The 21,530-nt window shown below is 54.4% G+C and overlaps 1 protein-coding gene across 4 annotated transcripts in view; it reads right to left on the bottom strand.

Moving 5' to 3' along the window:
* LHPP (phospholysine phosphohistidine inorganic pyrophosphate phosphatase) overlaps positions 1-21,530 on the bottom strand; it is a 127,315-nt gene that overhangs the window by 45,410 nt on the left and 60,375 nt on the right. Inside the window, exon 7 of one of the 4 annotated variants that reach the window (XM_059881906.1) lies at positions 4,950-20,530. The exons of the other annotated variants lie outside the window; for them this stretch is intronic. Within the exon in view, the coding sequence (XP_059737889.1) occupies positions 20,458-20,530 (73 nt within the window). The 3' untranslated portion in view covers positions 4,950-20,457. Of the gene's footprint in view, positions 1-4,949; positions 20,531-21,530 lie in introns of those variants that run through there. 4 annotated transcript variants of the gene reach the window in all.

Genomic DNA, 21,530 nt, shown 5'->3' with positions numbered 1-21,530 from the left:
CACCTTGCAAAAACTACAGGATAATATCAAAACCAAAATATTGACATTCTTACAGTCAAAACACAGAGGATTTCCATGACCATCATGATCCCTCATGTTGCCCTTTATGACCACACCCACCTCCCTCCTACCCAATGCACGTCTCAATCCCTGGCAACCACTAATCTGTTTTACATCACTATAAACTTCCTGGGGCTTCCCAAGTGGTGCTAGTGGTAAAGAATCCACCTGCCAATGCAGGAGATGCAAGAGACGTGGGTTTGATTCCTGGGTCAGGAAGATCTCCTGGATGAGGGAATGGCAACCCACTGTAGTATTCTGGCCAGGAAAATCCCATGGACAGAGAGGCCTGACTGACTATTTTAATAATGCTATATACAAGTGATGAGATAGCACAGAATCTTCCGGGACAGGATTATTCACTGTATCAACAGTTTCTTTTCCTTGCTGAGTAGTATTCTATGCAACGGATATGTAGTTAAATTGTTCACCCACTGATGAGCATCTGAGTTGTTTCTAGTTTGGGACTTGGAGAAAAACTGCTGTGAACGTTCACGGACAGGTTTTTGTGTGAATATGTTTTCATTTCTCTGTAATAAATGCCCAGGAGTGCCACTGCCAAATCAGATGACAGCTGCATGCTTATTTACTTTTGGCCATGCTGTGCGGCCTGCAGGGTCTCAGTTCCCCAGTTAGGGACTGAAGCTGCAGCCTTGGCAGTGAAAGCACGGAGTCCTAACCACTGGGCTGCCAGGAAGGTTCTGATAGTTACACGTTTAGATGTTTAAAAACCTGCCGAACTATTTTCCCAATTGGTTGCACCACTTTATAGTGCCACCAGCCATGTCTGAGTGATCAGACTCTCAGCATCCGCATCAGCATTAGCTGTTGTCATTATTTTTAATTTTAGCCATTCTGAGAGGTATGTAGTGATAGCTGGTGGTGGTTTTTGCATTTCCCTAATGACTAGTCATGTTGAACATCTTTTTTGAGTTTATTTGCTACTTGGTGAAATGTCTGTTCACTTTTTTTCCATCTGTTTTTTTCTCTTTGGGTTACCTCTATTTCTCTCCACATGTTCTCAGATTGTTTCCATTGTTCCCCCTCAAGGAGCAAACAAGCCCATCCAATGAGTTTTTAATTTTGGCTACTGTAGTTTTCAGTTCTAAAATCTTCTTTGGTTCTTTTTTCTGTCTTCTGTTTCTTTGCTGAGCCTATGTCTTTGTTGAGCTCTACTACTTTGTCACTTGTTTGCAGATGTGCTTGTTGAAGCATTTTCAAAGTAGCTGTTTTAACAACTTTTGTCCTAACATCTGTGTCATCTCATTGCTGGTGTTTGTCCATTGACTTTTCTCATTCAAGTTGAGATTTTCCTGGTTCTGGGTACGACAAGTGATTTTGTATTGCAATTGTGGACATGTGGGGTACGAGACTCTGGATCTCATGTAAACCTTCTCTTTTTAGCTGACTTCTTTGGGAACACGACTCCAGCAGATGAAGTAGGTAGAGCTGCTGTGTTACTGCCAGATGGGGCAGAAGTCCAGGTTCCCGACTTGGTCTCTGTGGACACTGAGGTGCAGGAGGGGTGCTGATCACTGCCGGTCGGAGGCAAGGGGAGTTCCACCCTGGCTGGGAGGAACAGGAATGCCTCACAATTGCTTTCCATGGGGCTTCCATCGACCACATGGCGAGTATTGGGTGGGAGTCACCTTATTACTGCTGTTGGGGGTAGAATCAAAATTGCTTCCCGTGGGGCCTCCATCGACTGCATGGACTATGTCGGGTGGGAGTTGCCTTATTACTGCTGTTGAGGGTAGAATCACAGAATCTCCACGTCGTCCCCAGGGACACCCCAGCTGAGGAGCCCTCTTTATCACCCACCTCCTGGCTCCCTATCTACTTGGCCTCCTATGACACCCACCAGCCCAGGGGTAAGAGGTTCATGACAGCCTCAAGAAGGTGGGAGTGTAGGCTCGTCGCTGGGTCCTCGCCGGCATGAGAGGGAACAGACCAGTTTACTCTGTGGCATTTGGCTGGCGCAGAGTGGTTATCGACTACAAGTTCCTGTCTCGCTGGGCTGCCTAGAAGGACAGGCTTCTGTGGGGGCTTTTTGTCTGTGCCCCTTGGCGTTTCCAGGCTGCTGGCTTCTTCAGCTCCAAGTCTGGGATCCACCAGACAAAAAGAAAACCCAGGGAAATGACCACTGTGTCACTCCACGGCTCCAGAGGTCCCTGGCACGCCTGCCCTCTTCTCTTCACCTTTCAGAGTCTTCTCATTGTGTTTCATAGCTACTGTCCAGGGTTTAGTTGCACTGAGCAGAAGGAATAGAGAAAGGATTTCAGCTTCATCTTGTCCAAAGCAGAAGTCTCTCCAAGTGCTTTTCATGGTTGAGTTCATATTTTTTTGCTTCTTGTAACCAGGGTGGGTCTTGGGAGAAGCAGCGGCTGGTGTCTGACAGAAGACCCCTCAGCTCCCTGTCAAGTGTCTGCTTTGCAGAAGACCCTGGAGAGCTCTCGAGGGGCTCCTCAGGAGGGTGCTGGGCTCAGCAGCCCCCACTGCATGACAGGCCCTTCCCTGTCCTTGGTCTTGACTGAGAGCAGAGCCTGTACTGTGACCATAATCACCAAGCGCCCTTCAGTTGGAGTCAGGGTCACTCGCGTGGCTACTTGGGCCTTTATTTTACTAGAAGGAAAACGCGAGGCCATGTGTTCCTTGTGCAAAGCCAACGAGCAGGATATTTTTGGACTTCCTCCTTCCCCAGCTTCAGCTAAACTTCGGCAATCTGGTCTTCTCCCTGCGGCCCATATTGAAAATGCAGATGAGCCTCTTTCAAAGCTGACTAGTACAGGCTGTAAAACTGTACATAAAACACAATTTCAATTATGTTTAAAAATACTTTAAGAAGGAGGGGTCTGGAAGGAAATATGTCATAATGTTAATTGATGTTATTGGTGGATTACAAAAGGATTCTTTTAGAGCTGCTTCTTTCAGATGGTTGATGATTTCCATATTTTCCAATATGAACATATTACACTCATAAAATTAAAAACAAATTTTTAAACCAAAATAAAATGTCTCCCGTGAAAAACTAAATAGTGAGTGTATGAAACCATCACTGGCTGCTTGTCTCATCTAGACCCGGGTTTATATCTTCAGACCACAAGTTGTGGTCAAGTCGGGACTCTGAGCCGCTGCACAAGATGCCAACCAGATTCAGGACCTGGAAAGTGGAAATGACGCCTCTTCCCTGCATGCCCGAAGCTGCTGTCTTGCCAGCCCCGAGGCTTCTGGTTTTGATGGTCCCTGGGGTAGCAACACTCCTGCAAAGAGTCACTGCACAGCTCTGACCGGAGAGAGACCCCATGGAACCTACTCTCCGTGGGCCCCAGAGCCAGCGGTACATACTCCACACAGGCTCCCTCAGGCCCCACAACGGTCAGTGCCACCAAAGGACCCAGACTGCAGTGAAACCCAGCACTGCCAAGGCTCAACCTCTCCACACTATGTTCGAGACCAGGCTTGCCGGAGGATATTCTCCAGGACAAAGACAAGAGAACTGCTCATTACCCTGCCTGAAATAATTCCCCCCACAAGGCGGCCTCCAGCCCAGGCCTCCAGCCCGGCCACCCCATCCCAGCCCGGGGTGGGGAGGGGGCCGTGTATACCATCTTCCCCAGCAGATACACCCGTGGCCTCACTGCCAAATCCCCTCTGTGGCCTTGGTGGGTGGCCTTCATTTCAGCAGGCAGCTCAGGTCCTGGCTGCCCTGGAAGGGTGTGGGCCCCAGGGAAGCCGGCCAGCCAGCCCCCTGGCCAGGAGCCTGGGACCCACAGGCAGGAGAGTGCTGGAGACTGAACTCGGTCAGAGCCAGCTGGGGCGCATCACCGGCAGGTGCCCTCGGCCCCACCCAGATTCCTCCTGCAGATGGTCAGCACCAGCAGAGAACCAGGGGCCGGTAAGGAACCAACACTTCCCAACTCGGGGACAGACTGAGCAAGCATTCTCCACCATCTAGGGGCAGCCCACCCCCAGGGGCCCCCTCTCTCTTTAGGCCTCTTTTCTCTTTGCTGTCCTAGGGTGTGGAAACCTTGCTCTGGGTCCCTCAGCTATCTGGAAACCATCATTAGCTTCCTCTTACAGAGGCGGGGCCACCTTGGGCCCCAGCGTGCTCAGTAACAGCTGCAGAGAACCCCGGTCGCTGGCCAGTTGGGAGAGCAGGCCAAGCCTGGCCATTGGCTGTCTCTTTATTTATAACTTCTTTTACTTCCAGTGTTAAAGCCCCGCAATTTCAACCGGAAAGGTCGAGAGAAAAATGAACGCCTTGACATTTTTTTCCAAACATCCTCCCAGAGGGCGCTTGGCAAGGGAGCCGTGGTTTCGCTGAGAGCATGAGAATGTCTGCGGCCCCGCAGAGCCCTCCTTGGAGTGGATCTATTTTTGTTTGCTGAGACATCTGTGCTCTGCGAAAGGCTCGACGCTGGCGACTGGGAAGGAAAACCAAAACATGTAAATGGGGGCTGAACTCTACCGAAATACAAGGGGGTCGCGAGCCGTTTCGCCACCTTGTCGGGTGGGCGCTGGGGGATCGGTGGCGGCGTGAGGTGTGCCCCCTGTCCGCTAACCGCCGGCTTCCTCCGGCCAGCCTTCCCAGGAGGCTCCAGGTCCGAACTGGGCAAACCCCAAGCCAAGCGCAGCCACCCAAAACTGCCTAGGGATGAACCTGTCCGCCTCCCACCGGTTGGGACCTCGGGCAAGCGGCTTACTCCTCCCGCCTCGCCCACCCCGCTGAGCCCCGCCCACCCGGCTGCGCCCCGCCCTTCTAGCCCCGCCCCTCGCTCCCGCCCCACCCCGCTCTCCTCGCCCCGCCCACACCCCGCCTCATCCCGCTCTCCTCGCCCCGCCCCGCCCCGCCCCACCCCGCTCTCCTCGCCCCGCCCACGCCCCGCTCTCCTCGGGAAAGTGGGCCCCCGCACAGCAGCGCAAGCGCAGCACAAGTCTGAGCAGCAAGCAGGCCGCAGCTCCCTGGGGATAGGGAGCCACGGGAGGATGTCCGCTCAGGGAGGACTCGGGCAGCCCTCCAGCCACTCCTTGATTGCAGGCTCAGATTGCTGAAGGGTCACTGTGTCCCCCGGAAAGGCTCTGAGAACACTCCCTGGAAGCCGCGGAGGCAACAGTCCCCCAGGCCAGGTGGCCCAGCAGCTGCAGGGCGGGTCCCGGGGCGGCTGAGGCAGCTGTCTGTCCAGTTGCGGCGTGAGAACGCAGGGCCGCGGGGTTGCTGGTGTCCTGCAGCCTCTGGCGCCCTCGACTGTCACCCAGAGTCCTTAGGGCACCTATCTCCTGTGACCCCGAAGCGTCAGGCCGACGGGACAGTAAGGACAAGGGAAGAAGCAGGTACCAGAGGACAGGCTCCAGGTGCGCATCCCAGGTGTCCGGACACAGAGGGTGTGGTCGGGAGGGGCCCTAAACCACACCCCTCGGCTCCCGCTGTGCTTCCCCTCTCCCAGCCCACCCCTCCCTAAACTCCCTGGACTCCCCAAGGTCTTACAGGTCCACCACTCAGCCCCAGACCACCACCTGGGCCTCGGCCCTGGTCACCCCCAGTCCACTCCTACATAGCTTCCCGACCCAGCCCCTTTTGCCTCCTTCCCTGGCTAGCCTGGCCTAGCATCACTGCGACATAGGGGCAATATCTGGCCCCACATGGCCTCCCCAGCTGAGCAGCTGGGTGATGACAAAGTCACACCCCAAGACCGGCACCCTAATCCTCTTCTGGGAAATGGATTTTACAAATGGACTGTGACTGACTCCAAGACAGACATCAGGGTTTTACACATTCTTGTCTCTCCAACTCCTGGGGACACAGAGGCATGAATACAAAGTAAAGTTCAGTTCAGTTCAGTCACTCAGTCGTGTCGGACTCTTCGCGACCCCATGGACTGCAGCACCAGGCCTCCCTGTCCATCACCAACCCCCGGAGTTTTACTTTATGAAATAAAGTACAAAGTACTTTACAAACTAAAGTTCATGAAGCTATTTGTCAATTTCAAACACAAACAACAGGCAAATATACCTGTGCTATGATTTTCCCAGTAGTCACGTACAGATGTGACAGCTGGACCATAAAGAAAGCTGAGCACCAAAGAACTGATGCTTTCAAACTGTGGTGCTGGAGAAGACTCGTGAGAGCCCCTTGGACAGCAAGGAGATCAAATCATTCAATCCTAAAGGAAATCAACCCTGAATATCCACTGGAAGCACTGATGCTGAAGCTCCAATACTTTGGCCACCAGATGCAAAGAGCCGATTCACTGGAAAAACCCTGATGCTGGGAAAGATTGAAGGCAAAAGGAGAAGGGGGTGGCAGAGGAGGAGATGGTTAGATAGCATCTATCAGTGACTCAATGGACATGAATTTGAGTAAACTGTGAGAAACAGTGGACAGGGAAGCCTGGCATGCAGGAGTCCATGGGGCCACAATGGAACCTAAACCCTCCCTGGGTGGAAGCCACCTACTCATCGTGTCCCCTGAATCAGACCCTGTTGACGCCTATGATGCCCTACGTGGTCTCTCCAGTCTGATGGGGTCTGACCCGCACTGCACACAGAATGAGAAGCAGGTGGGGGAGGCTCTTGCTGTGCACAGACCTCAAAGAGCCTTCACCCAAGACCCTGTCGAGAAGAAGGTATAGTCCTGGCTGGGCCACTCCCCAGCTGCACTGACTTAAGTTGTCTTCCTCTCTAAGCCTCAGTTTCCTCATCTGCAAAGTTGGGATAAGGCAGCATTCACCTTATTGCTCAATAAATACTAGTGATTATGATAGAACAGCTGGCAGCAAACTCCCACACTCCATCACTCAGCTGCAGGATTTCACTAGTCTTCCTTATCCCTGCCATGCCTCGGAGCACCCAAGGGGCCTGCTGGCTTTTATCACTCCTGATCTAATCAGCACACTGCTGCCCCCGCAGTGCTGGGACCCCGGCCACTTTAAGATCAGTTATTCGAGGATTTCATCCTTCCATCACTTGCCTGACATCTCATGGCATCAAGAGCAGGGCCTGACTCGGCACCAGAAACATCTGGAAACCACCCCCCACACCTTCCCAGGTGTCAGGCATAGCACCAGGCCCATCACATCCACCCAGAGCTTGTGTGAATCACAGGGCAACCGCAGAGATCCTCATTCTACAGCCCAGATAGCGGAGAAGTATTCACAAGTCACGGGGCTTAGAAAGGGCGGGTAGGGATTGCAGCTCTGGTCACTGTGACCCCAGTTGCCTCTCAACTTAGAGCAACAGGGATTAAAGTGTCGTTTTTTCAGCTGGGATCCTTACACACACTGCCTGTCAGTCTCACATGCTGGAAATTAATTTCCCAGAATCTTTTCGTCTCGGTATCTGATTGGATTAGAGAAACAAAAAAGCATTTTCCCCAGAGAATAAATGACTCAGACTCTGCCTCCATCTTTGATGACATGCAGGTTCCTCATTAAATGAAAGTCTTGGTTTTTAAAATATACAGTAAAAAATAAGAAAGAATATGCAACTTACACAAGGAAAAATACCAGTGTCCAAGGAAGATGAAAAAAAAAAAAAAAACCTTTAGTCTCCCTAGCAATCAAAGATGGTACCTTTCTCATATACCCAGAGAAAACCATAATTCCAAGAGATACATGCCAATTTTCCCAATGTGTGTAGAACACTATTCACAATAGCCAGGACATGGAAGCAACCTAAATTCCCATCAACAGAGGACTGTATAAAGAAGATGTGGGCCATATATACAATGGAATATTACTCAGCCATAAAATGGAAAGGATCCACCTGCAATGTATGAGACCTGGGTTCAACCCCCAGCTTTGGCAGTTCCCCTGGAAAGGGGATAGGCTACCCACTCCAGTATTCTTGCCTGGAGAATCCCATGGACAGAGGAGCTATGGAGCTGGTCGGCTACAGTCCATGGGGTCGCACGGTCGGACACAACCGAGTGACTAAGCACACATAAAAAGGAATGAAATTGTGCCATTTACAGACATGGATGGAACTAGAGACTCAAACAGAGTGAATTAAGTCAGGAAGAGAAAAACAAATGTTGTCTATTAACACATATATGTGGAATATAGAAAAATAGTACAAATGAATCTATTTGCAAAGCAGAAACAGAGACACAAATGTCTGGACACCAAGAGAGGAAAGGGAGATTGGGATTGACATATATACACTGCTATGGATAAAATGGGCTTCCCCGATGCCTCAGCAAGTAAAGAATCTGCCTGCAATACAGAAGACGCACAACACACAGGAGATGTGGGTTCGATCCCTAGGCAGGGAAGATCCCCTGGAGGAGGAAATGGCAACCAACTCCAGTATTCTTGCCTGGAAAAATCCCATGGACAGAGGAGCCTGACCGGCTACAGTCCATGGGGTCGCAAAGAGTTGGACACGACTGAGCATTCACACACGTATAAAATAGACAACTAATGAGAACCTACCATATAGTATGGGGGGGGGGTGGGGCAGAAAAGAAGGTACAATTTGCTTGTAGGACACATATTCTCAACCTTAAAAATGCATTTCAATATACAGTAGGTGCAGAGAAATACGATTTGATTCCATTTATACGAGATACCTAGAATCATCAAATCAGTCAGAAAGTACATTGGTAGATCCAGGGACTGAGGTGGGGTGGTGGGGGGAAGGGGGTTAGTGTTTAATGGGGACAGAGTTTCAGTTTAGGAAGGTGAAAAATTCCAGAGCTGGATAATGGTGAGAGCTGCACAACTGTAACGTTTCCATATGGTTAAACAGTATGTTTTATACTATGTGACTTTTACCACAATTAAAAAAAAAAAAGTTAAAAAAGGATGGTGACTTTTTTTCTATCAATGGAGACAATGCTTTTAAATGATGATACAGTTCTCTGGTATTATCTGTTGGCAAGAATGTAAAGTAACAGAGATTGTCCATGCTGCAAAGGGGAACTCAACTAGAAGCCGGGAGGAAGAATTCTGCAGTACCACAGCCCTCAGAATTCTGCACATCCTTTGACCCAGCAACGCCATATGCGAGAATTTGTCTTAATGCAAAAAAAAAAAAAAAATCGCAAATAAGTGCAAGGCCCTGCTCCAAGAATGTTCCGTGCAGTCCTGGTTACACTAAGGTAGAGCTGGAGACAAGGGACTGTCTAGCAACACGGCAAGTCCCCAAGGAGTAGGATGCAGCCATTGAAACGGTGACACAGGAGGGTGTTATGACACAGCACGGTGTTATCGAACTGGTCGCTGAAGAGAGGAGTTTCAAAAACAGCACACGCTCCTAATCTCCCTTTTGGGTGGAATACGTAACCCACATCCTCCACACAGCAGGGCTGGAAGGGGGACCACCGCGTGTTATCATAAGTCACCCCTGGGTGGGGGGCTGACTCAAGGTTTACTTTCTTTTTTCACTCCTCTGCTGCTGCTAAGTCACTTCAGTCATGTCCGACTCTGTGCGACCCCATAGACAGAAGCCCACCAGGCTCCCCCGTCCCTGGGATTCTCCAGGCAAGAACACTGGAGTGGGTTGCCATTTCCTTCTCCGATGCATGAAAGTAAAAGTGAAAGTGAAGTCGCTCAGTCGTGTCCAACTCTTAGCAACCCCATGGACTGCAGCCCACCAGGCTCCTCCATCCATGGGATTTTCCAGGTAAGAGTACTGGAGTGGGGTGCCATTGCCTTCTCCGTTTCACTTTTCAGGTTCTCCTAAACTTTCAGCATCGAACGTGAGCACAGGTGAGGGAGCTGGGTGGCCTGAGTTTGAATCCTGCTGCTGCCGCCTCACAGCGGTGGCCTTTGGAGGTGGCGGGGACCGAAGGAGCCAGTGCATGTGAGCAGTGGGTGACCTGCTGTGTGACCTTGGGCTTAACTCATCTATAAGTGGGATAAAATAGCACCCACATCGTGGACTCGGCACTAGGCTCAGCGAGGCAACACCCTGAACAGCTCAGAGCAGAGCTGGGCCCAGAACAGGAGCTCACGAAGGCCCCTAATGTCATCAATCAACCAGAAAAAATACAAATTATTATATTGAATTTTGGAGGGGAAAAAGTGATCATGAGAGAGACCCCAGGCTGGATCTCCAGTTTCTCATCCTCCTGGAGAGGGTGGCTCCCTTCTCCCTCTGGCCCAGCCAAGGACCACCCACACAGCTCCAGGCCCCCTGCAGCACAGCCCAGTCCTGCCTGCTCCTTTCTACCCTGCACATGTGCCCACCCCTCCCCCTGCCCCACTAGCCCACCCAGGAGAGCGTGAGGGTCTGGGGCTCCCTTTGAGAGGGAAAGAAGAGGGTGATGATGAGAATGGCTCTGTTCAAACCCTGGTCCAAAGCCACCTCCTTACTGGATGAAGTCAGGTCAGTCACTCAACCTTTCTGAGCCTCAATTGCCTCATCCATGAAAGGGCCTAAAATGCCAACTGCATCCAGCTGCGGTCACGGTCAGTGAATGGCTCTGTGCAGTGCTTAGCCCAGAGTCTGGCACACAGGAGGTGCTTAAGAAATGACAACCGTCACCGGGATTTTCATTTCGTCCCTTGATATGGGTGTGCCGCCCCTGAACCATCACCTAGCCCTGGTGGAGACATCCCCGGCACCTGTCTGTCTCACTCCTATCCAGACATTTCTGCCAGATTCGCAGTCTCTGGGAAGAGACAGGACAGTGTGCAAAAAGGAAGGGAGAAGAGCCAGCGCTGGGGCCACCAGGTACCCCAGACCCAGACACACATGGCGCGGAAAGCAGAGACATGGGCCCCACTCAGAGTCCACCTGGCTCACCCTACTTGCTGTGTCCTGCTCTGATCACTGCTGTCAACCACAATGACTACAACAGTCACAGCAGCATTCACTGAGCACTTACTGTATACCACGTACTATGCTAAGGGCAAGCACCGAAGAATTGATGCTTTTGAACTGTGGTGTTGGAGAAGACTCTTGAGAGTCCCTTGGACTGTGAGGAGATCCAACCAGTCCATTCTGAAGATCAGCCCTGGGATTTCTTTGGAAGGAATGATGCTAAAGCTGAAACTCCAGTACTTTGGCCACCTCATGCGAAGAGTTGACTCATTGGAAAAGACTCTGATGCTGGGAGGGATTGGGGGCAGGAGGAGAAGCGGACAACAGAGGATGAGATGTTTGGATGGCATACCAATTTGATGGACATGAGTTCAAGTAAACTCCAGGAGTTGTTGATGGACAGGGAGGCCTGGCGTAGTGTAGCCCATGGGGTCCCAAAAAATCGGACACTCCTTAGTGACTAAATAATAATTTAAGGCAGTCATCATATCCCAATTATACAAACTGAGTCAAAGTGGTTAAATAACTTCTACCCGGCCAAGGTCATACCAGCTCCAAGTGGCAGAGGCTGCCGGGTCTAATCAGGGCCCCGCCACACTCCCTTCTATCTACGCCAGCGTCCCTCCCAAAGGATGCACGTGGCTCTGTCTAAAGCAGCACCTGGTTCCTGGAGGACGGGCCAGCGAGGGCCACAGGACATCCCCGTGCCTCCCAGAGCACCGCCGCTTTCCTGAGCAGGAAGAGAACAGATTCCAAACAGATGAGCCTGCAGCAATCCCGGCGTGGACGCGGCCTGCTGGAGGCTGCCTCTTATCTCCTGCTCCGGACGGGGTGGGGGCTGGCGGGTGGGCCTCTGTGGGGTTCGCCAAGCTGACAGCACGACGAGGAACCAGGCAACACACAGGAACAGGCGCGGTTCTGGCTCTAGTGTGCAGCTGTTGGACTTTTCCTGGGGTTGGGCCAGGGTAGGGGGTGGTGGTGGGGAGAGGGGTGCGGTCTGGAACACGCTGTATTAGAGGGGGGTTCCGTTTTCCTGGACACACACATTTGGAGGCCACGCACAAGCCACAGATGATCAAGGGCATCTGGATTTCTTGGCTGGTTCCCCAGGGCACAGGCCCGGGACGCAGCCCTGGGCTCTGTCTGTGCCCCCCGACCTTTGCACGGCTTACCCCCCAACACCACCTGCAGCTCCACACCTGCCCGCCAGCCCCAAATCCTCCTTCCTGGCTGCACTGGACCCCAGGGAGGGCCCATGGAGGCAGAATGCAGGCACAGCCAGGCCAGCGCTCAGGGCAGTCTTGACCCCACCCCACCAGGGCAGTGCTCCCCAGGGAGCACAGGTGCAGCCCGGCTGCAGGGGGTGTGGCAGGAGGAAAGCCCGCAGGGAGACCCTCCCAACCGTGCAGGGGGCTCAGCACCACCGCGGGAAGAGCTGGTGAGGAAGTTCCCCATTCCCGGGAGTCTGGGGGCTCGCCTCGAGTTCAACACGTGGATCTCTCCCTCTCTTTCTGCACGACCTGTGTCATCAGGCTGCGTCTTATTGAGCCAGAACACAAACTGAGCACTGGGGACAGCTCAGTCCTACGGACCCGGCTCCCCTGGAGCCGCGGTCCTCAGCCGGGTGCCTGTTCCGGGGCCTGGGGTGCTAACGGCGACGGCAGGGCTGACCCTGCCCCGTGAGGTGAGGCGCAGGCACTTGGTACCTGAGTCCCACTCCCCCGCCCGAGTGCGACGTCGAAGAGCCCTAGGAGGCCACACCGGAGTGCGGGGCCGGCCTTGTGATCAGCTTGGAAGGCCAGCTTAAAGGATATTCCCGTAATGGCAAGGTTTTTCATAAATGTTAATTACAGTTGCCTTAATTAGCTCTGAACCCACTGATCTATGGATTATATTAGGTTTATAATTACCTTGACAGGCATACGGATTACAACGATGCTCCAACTAAACCCCAAGCGTATGGCATATAAATCAGCAGCGGGGTCCTCCTCATTCCCGGGGTCAGCCTATTAAAAGGCCGGAGCGTCAAAGCCCTTACACGGGGCCGGCCCTTCACAGGCTCAGGGGCACGGGGAGATGGTAGGGGGCGGGGTGGGGCCGTCCACACAGTCTCTGGTGCTGCCCCCATGGACGGGGCCACACGTCTAGGTGCAGCGGGGCGGGGGCAGCGGGATGGTGGGGCCTGGCCTGCAGGGCTGCGAGCTGTGCCCAGCTGGGCCACTTCTCTGTGGGCACCGCTGGGGACCCCCTTCTCCTCCCCCAAGGGGATCAGGACACTCGTCAGCTCGTTAATTATGACTCAGCCCCTCGGCCAGAGAGGTGTTAAATCCTTATCTCTAGGGTGAGCGGGGTGAGTAGTATTAACCCACTTTCAGGGTGCAGGGTGGGGTGACTGCAGAGGCTGCTGCGCCTGGGGTGGGGTAGGGAGGGAGGGCCCCCTCTTCTGAACCCCACTGACAGCCTAGAGGATGGAGGGGGTGAGCAGGGGGCCAGCAAGGGGAGGTTCTCACACTCAGCCTAGGGGAGCAGGGCAGTGCGGGGGGCAAGGACAGGAAGTGCCTGCGGTGGGCAGAGGAGGGCAGTGGGGCCTTGGGATGACAGAATTGCTCAGTTCAGGCGCTAAGTCGTGTCTGACTCTTTGCGACCCCATGAACTGCAGCACGCCAGGCCTCCCTGTCCATCACCAACTCCCGGAGTCCACCCAAACCCATGTCCATCGAGTCGGTGATGCCATCCAACTATCTCATCCTCTGTCATCCCCTTCTCCTCCTGCCCTCAATCTTCCCCAGCATCGGGGCCTTTTCTAACGAGCTGCTCAGGGTCCCTTAGAAAACCCGCTCTCAGGACGCTGGCCCCAAGACCGCAGCGCCCACCGCCCGGCAAGCTACTTGGATGTCCTTTGTGTCTCACCAGTGGCCCAGGCTCTGGGGGGCCAGAGGTGGCAACCGCCCTGGGCCGAGCTGCCCTGCCCCTGAGGAGGCCTCCAGGGGCCCCCACACGGGAGTGGAGGGCTACGGGCCCCTCACAGCAGCAGACTTTCTCCCATGGAGCCCAGCCCAGCACAGGGGACCAGGGGCATTAGAATCCCAGAGGCTGTGGCCCTCCTGTCTCCAGGGCCCCCATCACGCTTTGGTTCCTGCCATTCTGAGCCCCCTCCCCATCAGGATGCTCCCCTTCCCCCTGGCCCTCACCTCGCTGTGGTCAGGACGAGGCTCCGCACATCTACGGCAGGGCCAGCTGGGCAGCTGCAGAACCCGCCCTCCCCTCTGCTTGGTCTCGGAGGCAGCGGGGTGTTGAGGCTGGGGAGGTGCAGGGGAGGTCGGGCTGCCTCCTCAGGCACCCTGGAGGACAGGCAGGTGGTGGCACAGGCAGGCATGACAATGATGACAGCAGACACCATCTCCGGGGGAGACTGGACGTTGCGGGAGGTGGCGGCTCCTGTGGCCCCATTGTAGAGCTGGGTTATGAGACACGGAGGCACAGCAAGGCTCACACCGGGAACCCGGGACGGCACGGCTCCTCAGTGGTGAACCAGGCGTGTGTGCCAGGCTGTCGGGCTCCAGAAAGGTTCCAGAGCTCACCCCGTCCAGCCCTCTGTGGGGAGCAGAGCCTCCCCAGCTGGCTCCGAGCACGGAGGTCACCCTCAGGGCACAGAGCAGGCGGCAGGGCCGCAGGCAGGGGCTGTCTCAGGCCTCTGTGGCCGATGGGGCCCTCCCCTTGGCCATGGGTTCCTCACCTGCAGCTGGCATTCCAGAACCCTTTCCCAGAACCAGGGCCTAGAGAGCAGAAGCACATATTCGCCACAATCAGTCGATGTGGGGAGAAGCCAGGCGCACGCACCTGTGCACACGCGTTCACACCAGCACAGAAGGGCCCTGTGCACAGACGCAGTGTGGCTGAGCGGGGCCACCTCCTGCATGTGCAACACACGCCTGTCCTCCCACCTGCACACGTGGCTAGAAATCTTACAGACATGAGCAGCTGCGCTATCTGAGCACGAATGCTACACAGACTGGAGACAAGGCCTCTCTCCTGACAGCACAAGAAGGGGTGTGTCATGGGGGGCAATCATCCTCAAGCAAGGGCTCAACCACCAAGACCGGGGTCACCACCAGCCCGCTGCTCCCCGAGCTGCCTGAGGGCAGAGGCCACAAGGCACAGGTGGGGAGAGGGCACAGGAAGGTGTTAGCAGGAGACCAGACTCCCCATGGTCAGGAATGAGCCCCCCGGCGCAGGGGGTGTTCAAGCCCAGGGGGCAAGCACGAAGAAGGAGAGGAGCTTGGCCAACCCCCAGGTCTCTGAGGGGCCGGGGGCAGGGCCATCAGCCTCGCTCACCAGGGTGCGGATGTCTGGGCCACCCTGCATGGCCAGCACTGTCCTCCTGGCTTGCAGTTACCCTATGGACGCTTTACAAACACAGCGGGATTCATTTCATCCTCATAACACCTGACAAGGTAGGCGTTACCATCCGCACTTACAGTCAGAAAAAGCGAGGCTCAGAGCGCTGGTTACTTGCCCCAGAGTGGCTGGTCAGTCCACTGACCAAGTCAGGATTCCAATCTGGGCCTTTTGATTCCAGAGACCCCACCCCTCGAGGCACCCAGAGGCCGGCCTGCCTGGCAGACTGTTCCAGGCACAGAAGTGCCCACTTCTGCAAATCACCCCGCTGGCCACCATACACGTCCATGTCCTCTGCCCCAGGTAAGGGGACAGAGTACCACATGGCTTCTTCTGTGAACTCTTAAGGCTTTACAGATATGACTGGTGCTCAAAAAAGTCTTTTTTTTTTCTTCCCAGAACTAGGGATTAGAAACTGAGTTCCTTCCTTTCCCTTAAACTTCTGAATTTAGCAGATAAGATTCATTCATCAAGGGGCTTTCATGTCCGTGATGCTGAGAAATTGTTTTGAGGCAAAATCTAATTAGACTAGATTTTCATATTGGAAATACTAGCTCCCATTCAGACCTAAATACAATAATCACCATCGCTTAAGAGTCAAGAGAAGCCATATGTGTTAAAAATGCACATTTTATTCTAAAATGTCCCCCTTCTCTGTTCTTTTCAGGTCAAGGAGGCTTCGAGACCATGACCTTGACCGGTGAGAAGCCCACAGCAGAAAGCCCTGGACTGAGGTCAGCTGTCTGTATGGGAGGCAGAAGGGGCTGTGGAATAGTTCCGGGTGGGGGAGTGAAGACAGATTTGAACATCCAGAAGACAACCCCAGCGGCTATTTGAAGAACAGAGTCGGGGTGTCATAGAGGCAGAAAGGCTGGTTTTCTGGCGACCCAAACCCCAATTTTGTCTGAGGCAGTCATGGACGCCCATTCTTAGGCAGAGAATCATGGTTGGCTAAGTCGGCTGTGATGATTTCACTGCCTTTTGCCAGGTACTTCCTCCTTGAGAAGCCCTCATCAGGCATGTTCATGTGACCCAGTTTCAAAGATACAACTGGAAGTCCGGAAGTCAGGGAAGGTGGGCACCACTGGGAGAGCCATTTAAAAGGGCCACTCATAGGAGGAAAGCTCACTGGCACCGCCTTGAAGGTGGCCACGACACCCGGTGCCACAGCAGCCATCTTTTGCCCATTAGGCGACAGACAGAAGGAAAAGCCAACTCATTAAGCAGGGGTGAGTTTACCATAAAGCTAATGAGCCTTTGGTTTCATGCCCCTCAACAGCACAGGCGCCTTCCAGGGCCCTAGAAATATGTTCACACGGTCGTTTTTCTAATTGAAGTCAAACTGACGTTAACGTGTGAACGGTCCTCAGTCGTGCCTGACTCTGCGACCCCACGGACTGCAATCCATGGAATTCTCCAGGCCAGAATACTGGAGTGGGTAGCCTTCCCCTTCTCTGGGGGATCTTCCTAACCCAGGGATCAAACCCAGGTCTCCTGCACTGCAGGCAGATCCCTTACCAGCTGAGCCACAGGGGAAGCCCTTACGTAACATAAAATTTACCATTTTAAAGTGTACTTCAATAGCTTTTACTGCATTCCCAATATTATACAACCTTCACCACTATCTAACTTCAGAACATTTCTGAAAAAAATGTTAAACGTGTCAAGTAGTTTAACCTGAAAAACCCTAAACATGTCAATTACCCGTCACCATCCCTGGCTCCCCTGCAGCCCCCTGGCGACCACTAATGTACCTCTATCTCTACAGACTTGCCTGTTCTGGACATTTCCTACAAATGGAACCACGCAGCATGTGGCTTTCGTGTGTGCAGCTTCTTCCATTCAGCATAACGTTTCCAAGGCTCATCCTCGTCAAAGCGTGAATCAGTACCTCATTCTTCTCCACGTGTGAATAGCACCCCACTGCGTGGAGAGAGGCCGCACTCTGCCTGTCCATTCATCAGTGGATGGACACCTGGGGTATTTCCACTTTGGGGATGTTATGAATGATGCTGCTCTGAACCCTCGTGTACACATTTGTGTACACTCATGTACGTATGTGAGGACATATGTTTTCAATTCTTTCCAACCTACATTACATTCATTAATCTACAGTATTCTTTTTCTTAAAATGCCCCTCTCCTCCAAGTTGCCTAAACTTCAGGCCTCAGTCTGGATTTACCCTGATAGTAAGTCTGGTGGATCAAAAAAGACGGATGATACAGCCCGTGTTGAAGGGCAGCGCCAGCCCTGGCTCTGAGGATCTCCAACTGCTTTCTTCAGAAAATAACCATCCCGATGGCTGAAGCCATGGCCAGCTGGTGTCCAGCAGCTGCAGCCACGGTGATCCTGACGGGGATAGGAGGTGACTGCAGGGGTCAGCGTGGGACACGAGAGACGAAGCCTTCGGGATGACCCTGGACTTCTCTCAGTGACTTGATGAAGTCTTTCACTGTCTTATTATTTAGCTAAGAATGTGAGTGAATACTTACCAAGCACATCCCAGCAGCTGGCAGGGGCCTTTGATATGTAACGTGTGAGCGGCTGACCACCGCCCTGCCATGCACAGCACCCGACATGGCTCCGGGCACAGCTGGCACAAGGTGACCCTCCCCTCCCCGTCCGTTGTCCAAGGTCAGGATATGATGGTGGTGTAGCAGTACCCCCCCCTCCTCCGTGCTCCTATGGACCCTGAGCCCCTCACAGCGTCAGGCACACCCTGGACCTTCCTGATGGCTTGGCTGGGAGGACAGCCTGGCGACCCCGATTCCAGCAGCACCGGCTGAAATGGAACACAGCCCCTCCCCCTCTTCCTGCCTCTTTCTGAAGCTCATTCTGAGCTGCGACAATCAGGGTCCAGAGCTGGACCAATGAGCATCTAATGGCAGCAGGCAGCTGTGTTTTCTCCGTGACTGAACTTCTTACCTCACTTGGAGCAGAACGACGGTGTCAGCCTTACAGACCCAAACTGCACCAGAAGATTCTGCACTGATTTTCAGAAACATAGGAAAATCAAAAACCACAGTTATCCTCCAAGTGCACGCTTACACACATACTCGTGCATTCTTGGAGACACACTCACATATGCCCTGCATACACACACACACACACCCTCTCACACACATACACATGCATGAACACACACCCTCTCACACACACACCCTCTCACACATACACATGTGTGCACAGGCCCTCACACACACACATGCACACACACCCTCTCACACATGTGCGCACACATCCTCTTTCACACACAGACACATGTGCACACACACCCTGTTGAGTCTTGCATGCTGCCTGTGGATTTTGGGCCCTCCTCTTGGCTCCCTGGGAGCAGCCGTGAGCTGCTTACATTTCCAGGCTCCACAAAGACCCAGAGACCCCCTGCCCGTGAACTAAGGACCAGAGCGTCAGGACCAGATGAGTGGCCTGGCCACTAAGGGCCTCAGAGTGGGCGGTGGGTGCACTGCCAGGGTCACCTGGGGTGAGCGACAGAGGGGAGAGGCAGGGCTCACCCCCCGGAGGCTGAGAAGGCCCCTCAACTCCCCAGGAGAAGAGCTGGAGGCTGACACCAGACTGTGAGCCGCCCCAAGCGGTGAGTTGTAATAACGATTGTGGAGGAAGCAGGGCCGCCTGTGGAGCTTCCAACTCGGGCCAGGTGTGACTCGGCCGTGGGAGAAGCATGCTCTCATTCAATCCTGCCATGCCTGTGAAGTCCAGACAGCGCTCCACCCCTGTTTCCAGGTGAGGACACAGGTGCTTCGGAGAAGGGCCAGGTTCACACCTGGACTATCGCCCGCCTGAGGGCGCCTTGCAGGTACCAAACGGAGCCGGGCGGGTCGCTGAGGGGAGCTGCTGGCAGAGCACCCTAGCTGTGGGCACAGGCGCCACGAGAAGGTCAGGAGGCCAGATACGCAACAAAGGTCTTCCGTGACTCAGGCTCCAGGCCTGCAGGGCCTTCCGCTTCCGGTTCAGGAGGGGTGTCTCAGCAGAGCCTCTCAGAGGCCCCCGCTGTGATGCTCCTGTTCCCCGGAGGCAGAGGCCAAGTGTGGGCACGGGCCGCCCCTGTGCAGATGGCAGCATCTTGCCCACTCCTCGGGGAGGTGGCACCCCTTCCAGGTGGGAATCCAAGCAAAGGGGACCATCCTCTCTGCCCTCCAGCATCACAGAGTCTGCAGATAACATCAGAAGCCCCTGGCCCCCAGTGTGTTCTAGGAAGCCCGTGCCGCGTGTACTGAGGGATACGTTCACAGGGGCTCTGGCTGATGGGACCACGATGCCCTTGACCCCACAGGAGGCCCTGTCCCAGGTCCACACTGCTGTCTCGCAAGATGTGAAGCTGTCTACCACTGGAGCTGCTGCGTGGAGTCCACTGGGGTGGTCGTGGTCCCCCCTAACAGCTCAGGGGCTGAGCCCCGGGGTTCAGAAGTTCATCCCACTTGGAGCCAAAGGCCACATTCCTGCCGACCAGAGAGCCCTGCCCCACTCTCCCCACAAAGCAGCTCAGGATAAAAGTCCACCTGATGAGTCAGGCTCAGACCTCATCCACCATCTGGGCCCAGGGGGCCATGAGCGCTCATCTTGCCACAGACGCCTCCTGGTCCACGGCACTTGGGACCCCGGGCCTGCTGAGGGGGCGTGGAGGCTTTCACACGGCAAGGGTGAGCCTGGTGCTCAATGACTTTAGGGGCCTCCTTTTCCAGAAGAAGAATGTAAGTAATTTAACAGATTTCTGTGAGCCACAAAAGTATCATGTATTTCTGACATGAGAAAAAAGATTTTTTTAAACATTTTCTTTGACCTTAAAAGTTTGAGGGGTTTTTTTCCTTTTAATTTTGAAAGAAATTAAAACACCTTCATGAACCCCTTAAGGTATTTGGGGGCCCATTAGCTGCAACTCCTGGCTCCAGTTCCTGGGGGCTCTGGAGCCCTGCCTGAGCCAGAACCCAGGAGTGGGCTCAATGGTCAGGAGAGGGGATGAGTGTCCACTGTAAGCCACCAGGCACTCTGGCCCACTGGTCTCAGCACCCCACCTGTGCAGACCCTCGGGGCTGTTGCAGAAGATGTTCACGTTCCTGCAGCCCTCAGGCCCTGAGAGAAAATGCCGTTCCAACTGCTGACGGCGAGTGGAGTACACGGAGCAGGCTGCAGGTGGGGGCCCAGGCCGATGGGGTCTGGGGACCCTGGTGGAAGGAACCAGCGTCCCAGGCTCTGAGCCTGTGTGGGCAGCTTCCCTCAGGATGCTGTGAGCCACTCCAGATGCCCACGGGCTCCGGATTCTGGTGAAAGGCCCCTCCTGCAGGGCGACCTGGGGGAACAGGGGGCGGCCACGGCCTGAGCTGCACTCCCGGCTCAGGTGGGGACCCCTGTCTCTGGAGGCCCAAGGGCCCAGGCACGCCTGCCCACCCACCCAGAGCACCTCTGCGGACTCCGTGGACAGCGGTGCCGCAGGGAAGCTAGCCTTCCCCGCCAGGGTTCACCCAAGCCTGTGCCCCCATCATCACTCTGATGGGGACACCAACAAAAATGACAACAGCCAGAGCTTGCCACTCGCTCACCACGTGCGGGAAATGTGCTTAACGCTTTCTGCACAACACGCCGTTCTAGTCTCCCTCAGAGACCCATTTTAAAGATACGGAAACTGAGGCCTCAAGTGACTGAACTCAGGCAGGTGGCTCTGACTGCAGAGGCTTCGCGGCCTCTCCTTGGGGGACTCAGGAAATGAAGGGGGCATTTTAGTTTTAAGAGCTGAAGAGCCAGACGAGACACTTGGGGGGCTCCCAGTACACCTCAGGGGCACCCCACATTTCCTCCAACCATCCAAGCTCCAAGTCCCCCCAGAAAGAAGCCCTGAATAACCATCCTACACTTGAAGTCCATCTGCCCAAGTGACAGCAAGAGTACCCCCCGGACTGCACGAGGACGGGCTAAAAATAATCCAATCCCTGTAGTATTTTGAGAAGCAAAGTGCCTTAAACTATCTCGGGAGGGAGCACAACTTCTCAGAAAGCGCTTCCCTCCTTCGCCATGCAGGGTTTAAGAGGTGGTGAGAGCCTGCGCTGCGAGCAGAACTTGAGTCAGCTCCCAGATACCCGGGTGACCCGCGCAAGTCAGCAGCCACGCTGGGCTTACTTTCGTGCAGGACGGGGTGGGAGGGACGCATGGGGTGGGCCCCGCCCTGGGCACCAGGGTGGGAGGTTCTGGCAGGTCACCCGGGCAAGGGGCAACCGGAACAGGGGCGCCAGGAAGAGTCCAGTCAGGACCGGAGCGTCAGAACCCCGAGTCCTAGGAGGGCCCCTGGGCCACAC

This window comes from Bos taurus, chromosome 26 (assembly GCF_002263795.3).
Source record: "Bos taurus isolate L1 Dominette 01449 registration number 42190680 breed Hereford chromosome 26, ARS-UCD2.0, whole genome shotgun sequence".
NCBI lineage: Eukaryota > Metazoa > Chordata > Mammalia > Artiodactyla > Bovidae > Bos > Bos taurus.
The sequence above is the reverse complement of the archived record's forward strand: the minus strand, read 5'-3'. Positions and strand labels throughout refer to the sequence as shown.